The 13,490-nt window shown below is 28.1% G+C and overlaps 1 protein-coding gene across 1 annotated transcript; it reads left to right on the top strand.

Moving 5' to 3' along the window:
- The first annotated feature begins 993 nt into the window (after positions 1-993).
- Positions 994-11,632, top strand: LOC114127045 (protein DVR-1 homolog). The gene is made up of 3 exons (XM_027991141.2): positions 994-1,474; positions 7,664-8,151; positions 9,988-11,632. Exons 1-3 carry the CDS (start codon positions 1,255-1,257, stop codon positions 10,342-10,344), a joined length of 1,065 nt encoding a protein of 354 aa, XP_027846942.1. The 5' UTR covers positions 994-1,254; the 3' UTR covers positions 10,345-11,632.
- Positions 11,633-13,490: the final 1,858 nt, after the last annotated feature.

Raw genomic sequence — 13,490 nt, 5'->3', positions numbered from 1 at the left:
GAACGATGTTCTTATATACATATTGTGGTTTAATTTGAAAAAACTAAAGTAGTTTAAATGAAATGTAGGTATTTAAAAATATATGTTATACATAATTTTGAACTTCTGGTTGAAAAATTCAAGTTTATTAAATACGTTGTAAAAGGACCAGGATATCAGATGGATAAGTTACAAAAATCATTTTAATTTCATAAAAATCGTATTAATTATCACTAATGTATTCACGTATAATATACGCGCCAAAATTTATGCCATAATTTTACAGACAGTTTTTTTACAGCTCCCAGAAGACCTGAACACATTTTTGAATATCCTATTCCTATAGCCTGTAGAAATAAACTGAAATAATTATTAGGTGCATTTTAGTTTAAATTTAAACACTTACCAGATATTAAGTTAAGTATTCTATCAAACTAAAAATCAAATTTATCGTTTCAGTGTTGTTATAGGGAATACAATTTTGATTTAACGTACAACAGTCGTACATTCATTGTAAATATCTGAAAACGTTTTTGGGTGGTGTTTTTGATTATTTACCGTACTACAAACGTGGCATTCCGTGGAAAATATTGTTGTGTTAGAACCATCTGCAAAAATATCGAAAATATATTATTATATAAATGTAATCCTTTTTAAATATTTACAATGCATTTAACTCTGATGTTTTGGGAACGTGATTATATTTTAACAGTTTACTTCGGCGGCCGGTCCATTGAACGAGACGTCGTCCGTCGAGGAATATGAAGGAAAAAGAAGTGGGAAAAAAAAAAAAAAAGAATCAAAACAAAACAAATACGTTAAACACGTTTTTCCGTTTATTGACGTGCCTTTCTACGAATATTATTCTAATGGCCGAAATGTGGACCCGTTTCCCTTTGATACGTTCCGGTCCATATTTAATTGTCGATACCGCGCGGGGCAGTGTGCGCGAGTGGATGAAACGAAGGGGGAGAAAAAAAAAAAAGGTTCACTGCTCGACACGCTTACGCAAACGCGACATGTACGGGTATTTGAGGTCTCGGACAGGTACCGATATATAATAATAATGGTCTCTCTGCGTGCGTAGGTCAGGTATACACCCATCATCATCATCACCACCATCGTCATCTACCTGAGGACGACCAAGACCAAAGTGGCTCCAGTCGTCTCTGATCCCTTGCAAGTGTCACACAGTCGACGAGAACACATTGCCGTGTTTAGTATCCGTCCGCGCGCATTTCTCCCGATCGACCGATATAGTGTGTAATCCCGGCCATGTGTCGTATTTACGCGATCGTCGTTGTTGCGGCGTTGTTCGCCGTACCGCACTGTTGCTGTGCGGCGAAAGACGTGGGCGACACGCTGCTGAAGATGTTCCGCATACAAACGATCGAAAACCACACCGACGTCCAGATACCCAGCTATATGTACGAGTTGTACGAAGACACCGGAAACAGGCAATACGACGTGATAAGGAGCATTTCTCCGACGACGGGTAATACAATATTGCTTTGAATATTATTATATACTAATATTATCCTTTATATATATATATAGAATTAACGCTATATTTTTGTATTGCAACACTATTTTGGTAAATATTTAACGAATTCAAAACGAAAATTCGACCACGTTATACAAAAAAAATTCTGCATAATATTATTGTCTTTTTTTGTGTCTTTTGTTTGAGAATAGTTTTAAATTAAGTTAACCCAATAGAATAGATATTAAGTACATTTTCATAGTTGTATAATACAAGAATAATAAAAATACACGGTTCAATTGATAAATTATTATCGTGTTTACAATTGCATGTAGATCATATAGTATTATATCATAGTATAAAATGTATGTTTAATTTTGTATTAAAAAGCTTAAATTATCAAATAATTAGTACCTAATGGTTGTGGGTAGCCAAAAAGGTCATATTTTTATTATTACCTATTGATGTTATTATGTGTAGTACTTATAATACGCTAAGGTGACTTCCAAGTTCAGAAATAGAAGACCAATAGATCATTCAAAAATGTGATACACCTATAATTTTTGTAGATTTAGTTTAATGTAAAACTCCGATTTTACAATTTAATATAATAAAAGCCGTTCATTTAAATAGCAGTACAATAGTACATGCATAATTTAAGTTATCGTTTTAAAATTAAAACTTTTAACAATATTTAAATTTGATTATCCACAATTATCCAAAATACATAAAACGATAAGAAAGAAAAATACAAATCATCTAACAAATAATAAATAAATATTTAATTTCGTTTTAAATTTGTTTATTATACTAACTTATTTTGTATACCTATCAGTTTTATTTATTAACCTTAAAATCAATTTACCTATTTATTAATTTTCGTAATGTATTTTTATTCTTGTATTCCTAGTTACATTGTTTTAAGTTGAAATTTTATTTTTTTTTTTTTTAGTTATTGCTTATAAATTATAATGCATTGTATTTAATATTCAATATTTTCCATTAAAAAAATTATTTAATTATTTAAATTATTAAAAGCCAATGATATTTTAATAAGCAATGCTTATCTACAGTAAAATGAGTTATGAGCTAACGTATATTTTTAATTGTTTTATAGTGTTAATTATTAGGTTCTTATTCAAATAATCAGGAGATATAGGGTCCGATGATTCTAGCTTTTCTAGAAATTGTAGGAAATATATTTAAAATATAGTGAATGTATTGTGTAAGAAATAACAATGTATTAAAATTTTAATTTGTGTGGAAGTAGTTGCAAAGTATAAATCGTCATATACCTACGACATTAGTATAGCAAACTTATGAGGGATCCCAGTTAAGCCTACCCATATGACTATAAAACGAATTATCAGCCCCCTCCTCAAAATTAAATCCTGGCTACACCACTGAATTTAATTGATTGTATTAAACATATTGAATAGTATTATAGAAAATATAATTCAACGTTAATGTGTTAAACGTTATATCCCCATTTTTTTTAAATGTTTTTAAGCAGTAATAAAATAAAACAACTATTTTTAACATAGTTTTTCATTAAACTATCTTTTATAGATTAGGACAACATGCTTCATTGATAAAATAAATAAATAATAGAATAATGGAGCCTATCAACGGAAATACTCCAAAGTTTCAGTGTAAAAATTAGTAATTTAAAATAGTGACAATATATATATTATTTAAATATACTAAATAATATATTACTTATATACTATCGTATTGCATAAAATCAATAATACATTTAAAATGAAACTATAAAAAGCAGTGTATTTATTTTATTATTATTATTATTTTATTCATATTATATTTTATTTTCAATATGTATATGATACATTGATACAGATGACTTCAAAATGCAATTGCATACCGTAATGTAAGATTAATATTTATGGGATATAAAAAAATATTATAAAGAAATATTTGATAAATATCTATTCATAATAAACTGAAAATAAGAAAATTTGTTTATCAAATACTTAAATGTTTGATTTACCACATTAATATAATGCAGTGGCTTATATTATTTTGAGATATTTTTATTTTAAAATTTGTTATATATAATATGAATAATGTGTTTATTTTATACCACCTTAATGACATTAAGAATTATTTAAAGATTAAGTAAATAGTTCCTAAGTACTAACTATAATATACTCAACTAAATAAAATCAATATTACACCTGTAACATATTTTTGCTGTTTGGTAGTATGAAATATTTATTATATTTATAATATAACTAGTAAGTAATAACGATCTATAATATTAATATAAATCAGTTTTGTTTTATTTTTTAAAATTTATTATTAATTTTGGATTCAAAATAAAACCATCTCGTTTACAGTACAATGACGGGTACATCGCACCCCTAATTATAACAAATATATAACATTTTAACTTTTGATAATATTTAATTAAAGTATCAACTATATTTGATTTAACATTAATACATTAATATTTTACATTTATTATAATATGGTAGTAAAAATATATTTTACTTATTTTAACAACAACCTGAATTATTCATGGTAATTCATAAATGTAATGCAGTATATCTATAATATTTGTTTTAAGTTAGAATTGGTATAAACTATTAAAATTATGTGAAAATAATAAATAAATCAACGTTTGATATAAATATATTGCGTTTTATAGAGACAATAAACGACTATCATTTAATATTTTTACTATAAATTAAATTGTTTAAATAAATAAAAAAACGATTTAAAGAGATTTGTTGATTTCAGTATTGTATATAGGTATATTATTATGTACCTAACTGCTAGATAGTCACTTATTATCATATAAAATGTATATTAACTTCGTATGCTTGTATAAACAGCATAGTACACAATTCATTACATTTACCTTTCTTGTATAGGCGCCAAAAAAAAACCCAGTGGCGTCAAACCAGGTGACCTAAAAATATGTCTTTAAAATACTGTAACAAAAGTATTGTGTTGCGTATTAGAGTAATACTTTAAAGTAGTATTTTGTTGATCTTTTGTTATTTATTTTCATGGGACAGATTTTATTATATTGATATACTTTATCTAGATGTGATTTATTGCACTTAAATGAAACATTATACCTACCAAATTCAGACATCATTCAAAATAAACAGCATTTAAAATACGAGACAAGGTCTCGTATTATATTAGTATAGTATACCTATTCGTGAATTGTTCATATTCAATGAATAAAGCACTTTTATAGTTATTTGTTAGATTTGGTATTCATAAATATTTCTTAGCTCATAAGTTTGTATGATATACCGGAAAAGTATTGTTTTGAGCGCTTGATTTGGTCGGTGACTCATTTCTATAAATTACTTTTCGACTTGGATGTAATTGTCAAGTCAGGTCGGTATGTGAAAATAAAACTTCATTAAGCCCTGGTTGGTTGGTCGCAGAAATCCAATTATTGTCAAAGTTTGGTGTAAAGAGTTGACTCGAATAACAACTGAAAACTTTCAGCTGGATTGATTGTTTTTAGAACTTCTTATAACTTAATTACAAAGCCATAGTGTCTATCCATTGAAAGATTAATAATATTGAAACTCGTACTTAAATCATAATTTCGGTTTTAAATGATAAGTTATTGCATTTCTAGTACATTTCAATTAATTTTTTTTTTATAAACATATTTTAAGTTGTGTATTTAAAGTAATGGAAATAGTACGTGTGATTAAAAATTATTTCTAATACGTTATAGTTCAAAATTATATTAATGCAATTTAAAATTTAAACGCTTAAATTTTAATGACAAATATATCTTCAGAACATTTAAATATTTTGTATTAATTAATTTAAAAAATGAATTTTTATTTAATACAACGTAAGGTAACCTACTGGTGTGCTATATATTTATATCAATGGTATGTTAGACCTACCGAGTTAAGACAATGATTTATTTTGCGTTTACACATAGCTATATGATTTATTATTCATAATAAATATAGCATACAAGTATGTTTTAATTAAAATTTTTGATATCAAATTTTAGTAAAGAAGTTTATATGTACGCAATTCAAAAGTATAAATGTGTTTATATTGAACGAAAGGTTGATTATAAGTTATTTATTTATTAAAATACATCAGTTTATGTTGATGTTTGATTTATTCCAATGTATAAATATATATAAATATATTGGAATAAATCAAACATACTAAAGTCTACCTATATATTATTATTATGTTTGATGTTTTATAGTAACTTGGAATTTGGTTTATATCAAAATGTACGGGTGTGTCGACGACACGTCATACAAACAGTAGAAAAAGACATAAATTCTGGTATTCGGGGGGTGTATATACATACAAAGCGTATTCTGGGGAAAAAAGGGTCGTTTCGGAGTTTCAAATTTGGCGCCTTGCCTACTCTACTTCCGTTTAATTTGCGTAGCGACGCCGTCTGGATAACATTTAGGAACATCGTCGTTATGGAAACACACACACATACACAAATGTTAAATATTAATTTAACTACGCTCCATAAGTATCTATCATCTTGTTGTCTGCAGACCGGAGCGTTACATTTTTGTAAAACCGATTGTAATTGTTTTTACAATTTTAGTCTTATTGAATATTTGGACCGTTTGGGAGACAATTTTCGTTTAATATCGTGTGCAGTATTTTATAAATATATTTGGAACGAACGAACAAAGTGAAAAAAAAAATATATATATAAATATATATATAGCGTGTGCGTGTGTGCGTGTGTGTAAACGAAGAAGACACAAAATGTGACCCAGCGGTGGGCCGTAGGAAATGGTCGTGGCGCCAGGGACAAAAGACTTTTGTCCAAGGTAAAATATACATAAATGCAGGTGCTCGTTGTCGTCGTCGCGTCCTTAGGGTCAATACGAGTGTCTAATCTAATGGCTTGTCAATTGGTTCGTCGCCGCCACCGCCGCCGTCGCCGTCGCCGTCGAGACCGCCGTACGTCCCGTACTTAAGCAGACGTGTCTCTCTGGGGCGACACACGTTTTTAATCCTTTGTAACTCCTCTTCCAATCTACACCCCACCTCCCAATCACATACCTATACGATTATTATATATAGGTACACGGGAATATATGAGGAATTCGGGACTACATTAGATATATTTTTTTTAAAACAGGATTTTGGTTGGATTTTGCCTTGTCAGTCTGGCCCCCGACAAATCGGATTTAAAGGGTCGTTATCTGCGACTTTCACGATACAAGAAAAAGATAAACGGATTATCAATGTTATAAAGTACGTGGGTATGCAGTACATGCGTGTATTATAAATATGTATGTCTACGGTGGTCGATGGAATGACACGCGGGAGGAGGTAACGACAGCACTGACAGATTCGCGTGTTCGCAATAACGATATTAACACCCTAGTTTATTATGGTTGTAAAACGTGATTATTGGTTGTCGAAAAACACTACGTTTGATCAAAATCAATCTAAACAATTATTTAGTAGACCCCTAGTGGTAAAATATTTGAATAAAATAAATACTTGATAATGATATTAATCTTCATAATTACTGTTTAATAACTTCTCTCAATATGATTTTTTCATCATAATTAGGACTATAATTAGGTATTAATAGGCATTTCACAATATTTTCACATATTTTTACAATTACATTTTTTGTCTATTTAGCAAACTGCATTTGATTTGATTTGACAAATTTGATTTAAATTATTTATTAAATATTTTAAATTATTTTATTTTGTATTTTAAAAGTAAATTGACATAATTTATGTATTATAAATGGATGTCCGAATTTAGCGAAGTCCAGGCTAATGAGGTTTTATTGTATTACTAATTTACAAACAATAAATTAAATTGAAAAATAAAAGAGTTTTTAAAGAATAAAACATTTAAATAACATAAAAAAATCCAACTATTTACTATATCTATATTGATATTTTATCACCAATAATTACAATTTAACAGTATTATACGTTTTTATAATGATACTATAATACTATTATATTATAGCAATGTATAAAGAACTTAATAATATAATAATGTATTATATTATAATAGGTACCTACTACAATTACACTAATGGAAATAATTTCCATTAGTCACTTTGTTAAAATCTTAATGGCATTTATTTTAAAACATTTTTTTTTTAAAACTTCCTAAGTAGGTAGTTTGGTAGTTTTGTTTCATTATGGTAATATGCTTGTATTTTATTTTTTTCAGAATTGTTGGGCTCGTATAGTCAGCTTGTTTATGACCTGAGTACACTTGAACCCTCTGAAATAGTCCAAAAAGCAGTCCTTCAGCTTGAACCTAACACGCATCATCAATTTAGCAGAGCCATAAATGTATCATTTTTCGCTTTGCCTAAACAAACCGTATCTAAAACGTATTTAGGGTCAGGAACTATACATGGCACTTTAAATTTGGTCAACATTTTGGGTTCACAAACATTAAACGACTTCGACCAGTTAGTCGTCCAAATGGAAGGTGCGGTAAAATTGTCAATTGGACTCGTGTTGTATTCGATAACCAATGCTAGTCAATATGCAAAAGGCAACGAATTGGCGAACTTACTATTTGAAACTACCGTTAAAAGACGTAAAAGGTCTATTGCTGATAATGAAATAGAAATTAAGCGAAATAAATTCACGGATGAACCAAAACGAAAGAAGAAGAAGCAAAAACTATCACGACCCAATAAACTACAGGTAATTGTATGGAATATTTACACTTAAATAAAAATATACCTAAACAATTTATAAATAAATTATTCTACTGATTTTTCATTAGAATTATTATAATAAACTACAATATACCTACCTACCTATCTAATATTTTGCAAATATAAGTATTAAAATATATATTTTTCGTTTGGTATAAAAATATTATATTTTTCTAATTTTTTTTTAATTTTACTAAACTATTAAAATAAGGCTATTGAATTTAAAATTGTTAAAGTTTTGAACTGTGTAATATGAATTATGCATAAATATAATAATAATAAAAAAAAAGAGTAAAAATATTTTTTTTATGTAATAGTATTATAGTACCTAACAATTTTGTAGTGTATTATACTTTTTATGGTTTATTATAATCTAAAGTACAATATACAATTTTGATTTTAATCTATAGGTTTTGAAGGTTTCATTATGAATATTTTAAGCCACTTTTAGTGTAAATTTTTTTCTGAAACCCATAATTACAAAGCCAATCAAATGTAATCGATTTCGTATAAAATTAAAAATTTAGATACCTATGCTTGTTCAGTAGTGTACGTATAATAATTTTTAATAATATAAAATTTGAATTAGTCAATTTATTTATAAATTCTAATTGAACTGATAAGAAAAAATTTAATTCTATAATATTTAATTAGTTTTTAGTAAGTAATTAAAGAAAGTATAATATTCATAAATAAAACACATTTTTTCTCGTCACTCAAGCTCAGAATAAAACCTATTAAAAAGCGATTAAAAAGCTAATAAAAAAAAAACAGTTGAAAGTATAAAAAGTTGCTGAATTTTTTTGTTAATTTTTGTAATATATTTTTTGGAATTTTTATAATTATGTGAAAGTTTTTTTTTAGGCGTTAAAGCAATAATCAGTTGGAATGTAATGCTTTAAAATAGTTTGAATAAAAATATTTTCAATGTATTCATTGAAGCGTATAATTAAACAATTGATATTTTAATTGAATAAAATATTTAATTATTTAGGTATAAATTACTTACTTTTAGTAAATTCAATGTTAAACTAAGTCATTGTAACTGATTGAGAAGAAGTTGATGTTATAATTTTTGACCCAGTATACAATTCATATTACTGGAAGATTTGTTGTGCACAAAAACCGTCTTAATGTTTTGTCTGATAAATTGCGTTTTTTTAAATTAAACATAGAAATGTATCAAATAATTCATTAAATTATCTAATTAGATTTGATTAATCAACATTTTCTAATTCAGTAAATTCTGAAGTGACATTGAAATTTTAATCACGACTTGGTGTCAAACCTAATTGAGAATAATTGGTTTTTGTACTAATTTGCGTAGGTGTGTTGTATAAATGTTCAATTTGTATTTGTTCTCAAAATGTCTTTATCAATCAACTAACATATTTCACAGAATCCACGATTTAATTACATTTATGGTAATTCCACAGGGATATACTACCTATATAGCGCCATTATTGGTGAGTTAAAAAAGTACCTAATCTTTCCCTGTAATGTGTAACGCAAACGAGTAACAGAGTATGCGTTTTGTTAGATGTTCGGTCTTGGCGATTTTATTATTATTTTATTACGCTTTTGAAAATAATATTGCCGTATGTGCGATCGAGTATACTTAAAAAAAAAAAAAATAATAATAATCAACGAAAAATAAAACTTTATCCTAACCTATAATCCTTCGGTTGATACTATATGTATTATAATATAACATGTCTCTGGATAATATTATAATATCCGTCTTATAATATTTATTTATTTTTAAACTCGTCAGTCACGATTATCGGTCCCGTTGTATAATATCATATTGTGTATTGTGCAGGCCGTGGACACGGGCGACACGATCACGTTTACCAGCGTGGACCAGTGCCGAATGGAGAAACTGGTGCTCAACTTCGCAGACATCGGCTGGGAAGACTGGGTGATCTACCCTAAAGGGTTCGAGACCAACTACTGCGCGGGCAGTTGCCTGTTCCCGCTGGGCAAGGGATCTAAGCCCACCAACCACGCTACCGTGCAGAGCCTGGCCAGATCGTTCGGTCGGTTGTGGGACCTGCCAGAACCGTCGTGCGTGCCCGACACGCTCGCTCCGCTCACTTTGCTCTACATGGACCGGTCAAACCACGTGCTGCTCAAAAGCTACCCCGACATGAGGGTGCTCACGTGCTCGTGCAAGTGATTCGACTATACCACGACCACGGTTAACAATGTCGCATGACATGATGTACCTCTGTATACTATCTTTATGTTAGGCATATTCCTTCGATGATCCGACACACTCAAATTTAACTATAATGTGATCGTGTCAGATATTCCATGTATATATTATATACATACATATATAGTACCGCGGCGGTGATCAGTTATTATCTACCGTGGCACGTTCTACGTTCATTATTTTTCTGAGTCAAACTTTGTGATATCGAAAAATCTATTATAAATTTATAAGTACCTATGTAGTTTGAAATTTATTCAAACGTACACTAATAATTAAAAATCTAAAAAAAATTCAGAGTCAAAGAAATTTACAAGGTTTCCTTGTAAAAATATATTCTTACTCACAAATATTGAATTGGAAAATTGGCGTGGACATCGTTAAATGGATCACTTTATACAATATGTATATTATAATATGTAATACCTATGTATATTATATACAATATCGTATTTTAGTAATTCATCTATACATGCTCTGCACAATACATCGAAATAATAATAAATTCATTACGGTGAATGATAAAAAGAAAAAATCAATGTTACCAAACCATGTGGTGATTTGTACAGTTTAAGTTAGTGCATAGTAGGTATAATATAAATAAATAATTGTCCATTGCGCCAATATCTATGAACTGTTATTATATTATAAATGATATTTATTGAAAAACTGTAATGTTTAATTATCTATTATTATTCTTATTGTTTTCTCGATGAGTGCATAAGAATAATAATAAAATAATAAATATTCTGCTACGTCACATACATAAGTAATAAATAAATTACATGATATTTAGATAATCTAAGTTTGCTCTCTTAAAACGGCGAAACGTTGGATGTGCGACATCTCGTTATCGGAAAAGCGTCCGTTTTATATTTATTTTGTTGTTTCAGACTTAAGTGACTGTGGTACACAATTTTTTTTGGTTATTATCTATCTCAGCAAAGTATGCTTACAATAATAATGTTACTTCGTTTTTAAATTGTTTATGTTAAATGAATTATGAATGTGACGTCGCAATGTTTGATGATGATATGCAAAGGTTGTATTATTATCATACAGATATTTTGTCTTATAATACCATGTTTTTATATATTATAATATGTTACATTATTACATAAAGTTTAAGATAAGTTGTAGTATACTATTTTTAAGCCACCTAATTTTAGTATGTTTAGGTAATTATTTTATCAAAACAAATTGAATAATAAATGTAAAATGTTAATACCTAACAATACAATGTTTAAATCTATTTTTATATGTTTAAAAAGTGTTGTTTTATTTTATATACTACTTAAATTTACAATACAAATCTTACATCATATTATTATGTTTGTAAACTTTTACCTATGCGTTTCGTATCTAATATCTTCATAGGATACACGATAGTTCTATTGAAATATAGATAAGTAAATTAAATTTTTTACATCACATAATATAATTATAATGAATCTGCCAACGATCATTTTTACAGAATTTTATTAAATAGGGTATTTCATCTAACGTAATCATAGGTACCCATTTTTATGTTAATTATTATTTATTTAAATTCTGGTTTTCAAAATTTTTAAATATACTCAAATATCATATAATTAAATTATTTAAATATTTCTCGTACTAAACAAGGAATGTCATTTTTAATTTTTTTTTTTTTTTTACAGTAAGTTATTCCTAGCTTGCCCTATCTATACCAAGTGGTATTAAAGATAATAATACAAACTGTTGACTTGTTAAGTGTGATAACTAAATTTAATTAAAATTTTAGGTTAAGTGATAATAATTAATAGTTAGAGACTTAAGATTAAACTAGAATATTTCTTGAGAAACTAGGCCATGCGGGTATCTACGTTGAAATCGGAGTTGTAGAGTTGGTCCGATGTTGAGGTGATAGTGCATTGAGCCTGTTGACTTGTGGATAGATTTGAAGAAGCCCACAGCCAAGTATTTGATGTGGTCTAGGAGATATGGAATTGTGAGGTATTTATGTATGTTTAGGTTTCTTACAAACCATGGCGCGTTTATTATCGTTCTTAATACTTTATTTTGAAATGTTTGCAAATTTTTAGGTGAGTTTGTGCACATTAACTCCAAATAGGGCAGGAATAAGTGATTAATGGACGCAGTACTTGCTTGTAAATAAGTAAGGAAAGTTTTTTTTTGTAGCGAGGACTTCCTATTTAAGATAGGGAAGAGCATTCTTAGATGTTGATAGGCTTGTTGGAGTTTAGATGAGAGGTGTAGCCACTAACTAACTAGATTAATTTTTTGTCCAGCGTTACCAAGGTACTTGGCAGTAGGCTTCCTGGGGATTTGTTCGTTGTTAAATGTTAGGGATAGTGGAGTTGGAGTACGGTGTAAACTGAATAATACACTTACAGTTTTTGAAGGGTTAATTGATATTTTCCAGTTCTTGCACCAAGATGATAATAAATTTATGGAGTGTCCTGCGGTGATACAAACTTCTATTTTACAAATGAGAACCCCTTTTTATATTGTAAATTATTTAGTGGATAATTTTATTGAAAATTTCAATGTGAATAATTCAAAATTCAAATGAGAAGTTTCTCAATTATCAAAATGTTTATACTAAGGATAATAACTAGTCCATAAAATAGTCTTATATAAATAGAAAATAGATATAATAATATTTATTATAATTGTGTAGTTAACTAAACCCAGTAAAGTCATTTTATGAATTTCAATGTACAATAAATTATACAGTTAGTATAATTAATTTATGATATATTCAATGTAGGTATTAATATCATTAATATATTATGGTATACGTGTAAAACAAAAACAGCGGAAAGCCTAGATCAAAGGTGAAAACAACTTATTGTTTTCACTTATTCTCATAATAATGAAATTAAACAATAAAGGGGAATAAAATTAGAATATAAACTATCACGCCACCATATTCCATCGATAGAACTAATATAAATACGAATAGAGCATTTGGAATTTTCAGAAAAAGATAGTTACCATCAGTCGAAGTTTAGTGAGATTACAACTGTACTTTAATTAAAATGTTTTTAATTTGTACGAATAACCAAACGTTATTGTAAAGAAAACGAGTAAAAGTTTTTAACTTATTTCTCACCCATCTTCTT

The sequence above is a fragment of the Aphis gossypii genome, chromosome 2 (genome assembly GCF_020184175.1).
Source record: "Aphis gossypii isolate Hap1 chromosome 2, ASM2018417v2, whole genome shotgun sequence".
Lineage (NCBI taxonomy): Eukaryota > Metazoa > Arthropoda > Insecta > Hemiptera > Aphididae > Aphis > Aphis gossypii.
The sequence above is the reverse complement of the archived record's forward strand: the minus strand, read 5'-3'. Positions and strand labels throughout refer to the sequence as shown.

Excerpts from the sequence above, each read along its gene's own strand:
- LOC114127045 (XM_027991141.2), top strand. The coding sequence starts at position 1,255 with ATGTGTCGTATTTACGCGATCGTCGTTGTTGCGGCGTTGTTCGCCGTA. Across the intron at positions 1,475-7,663 it reads GAGCATTTCTCCGACGACGG|AATTGTTGGGCTCGTATAGT; the intron begins GTAATACAATAT and ends TATTTTTTTCAG. Across the intron at positions 8,152-9,987 it reads CACGACCCAATAAACTACAG|GCCGTGGACACGGGCGACAC; the intron begins GTAATTGTATGG and ends TGTATTGTGCAG.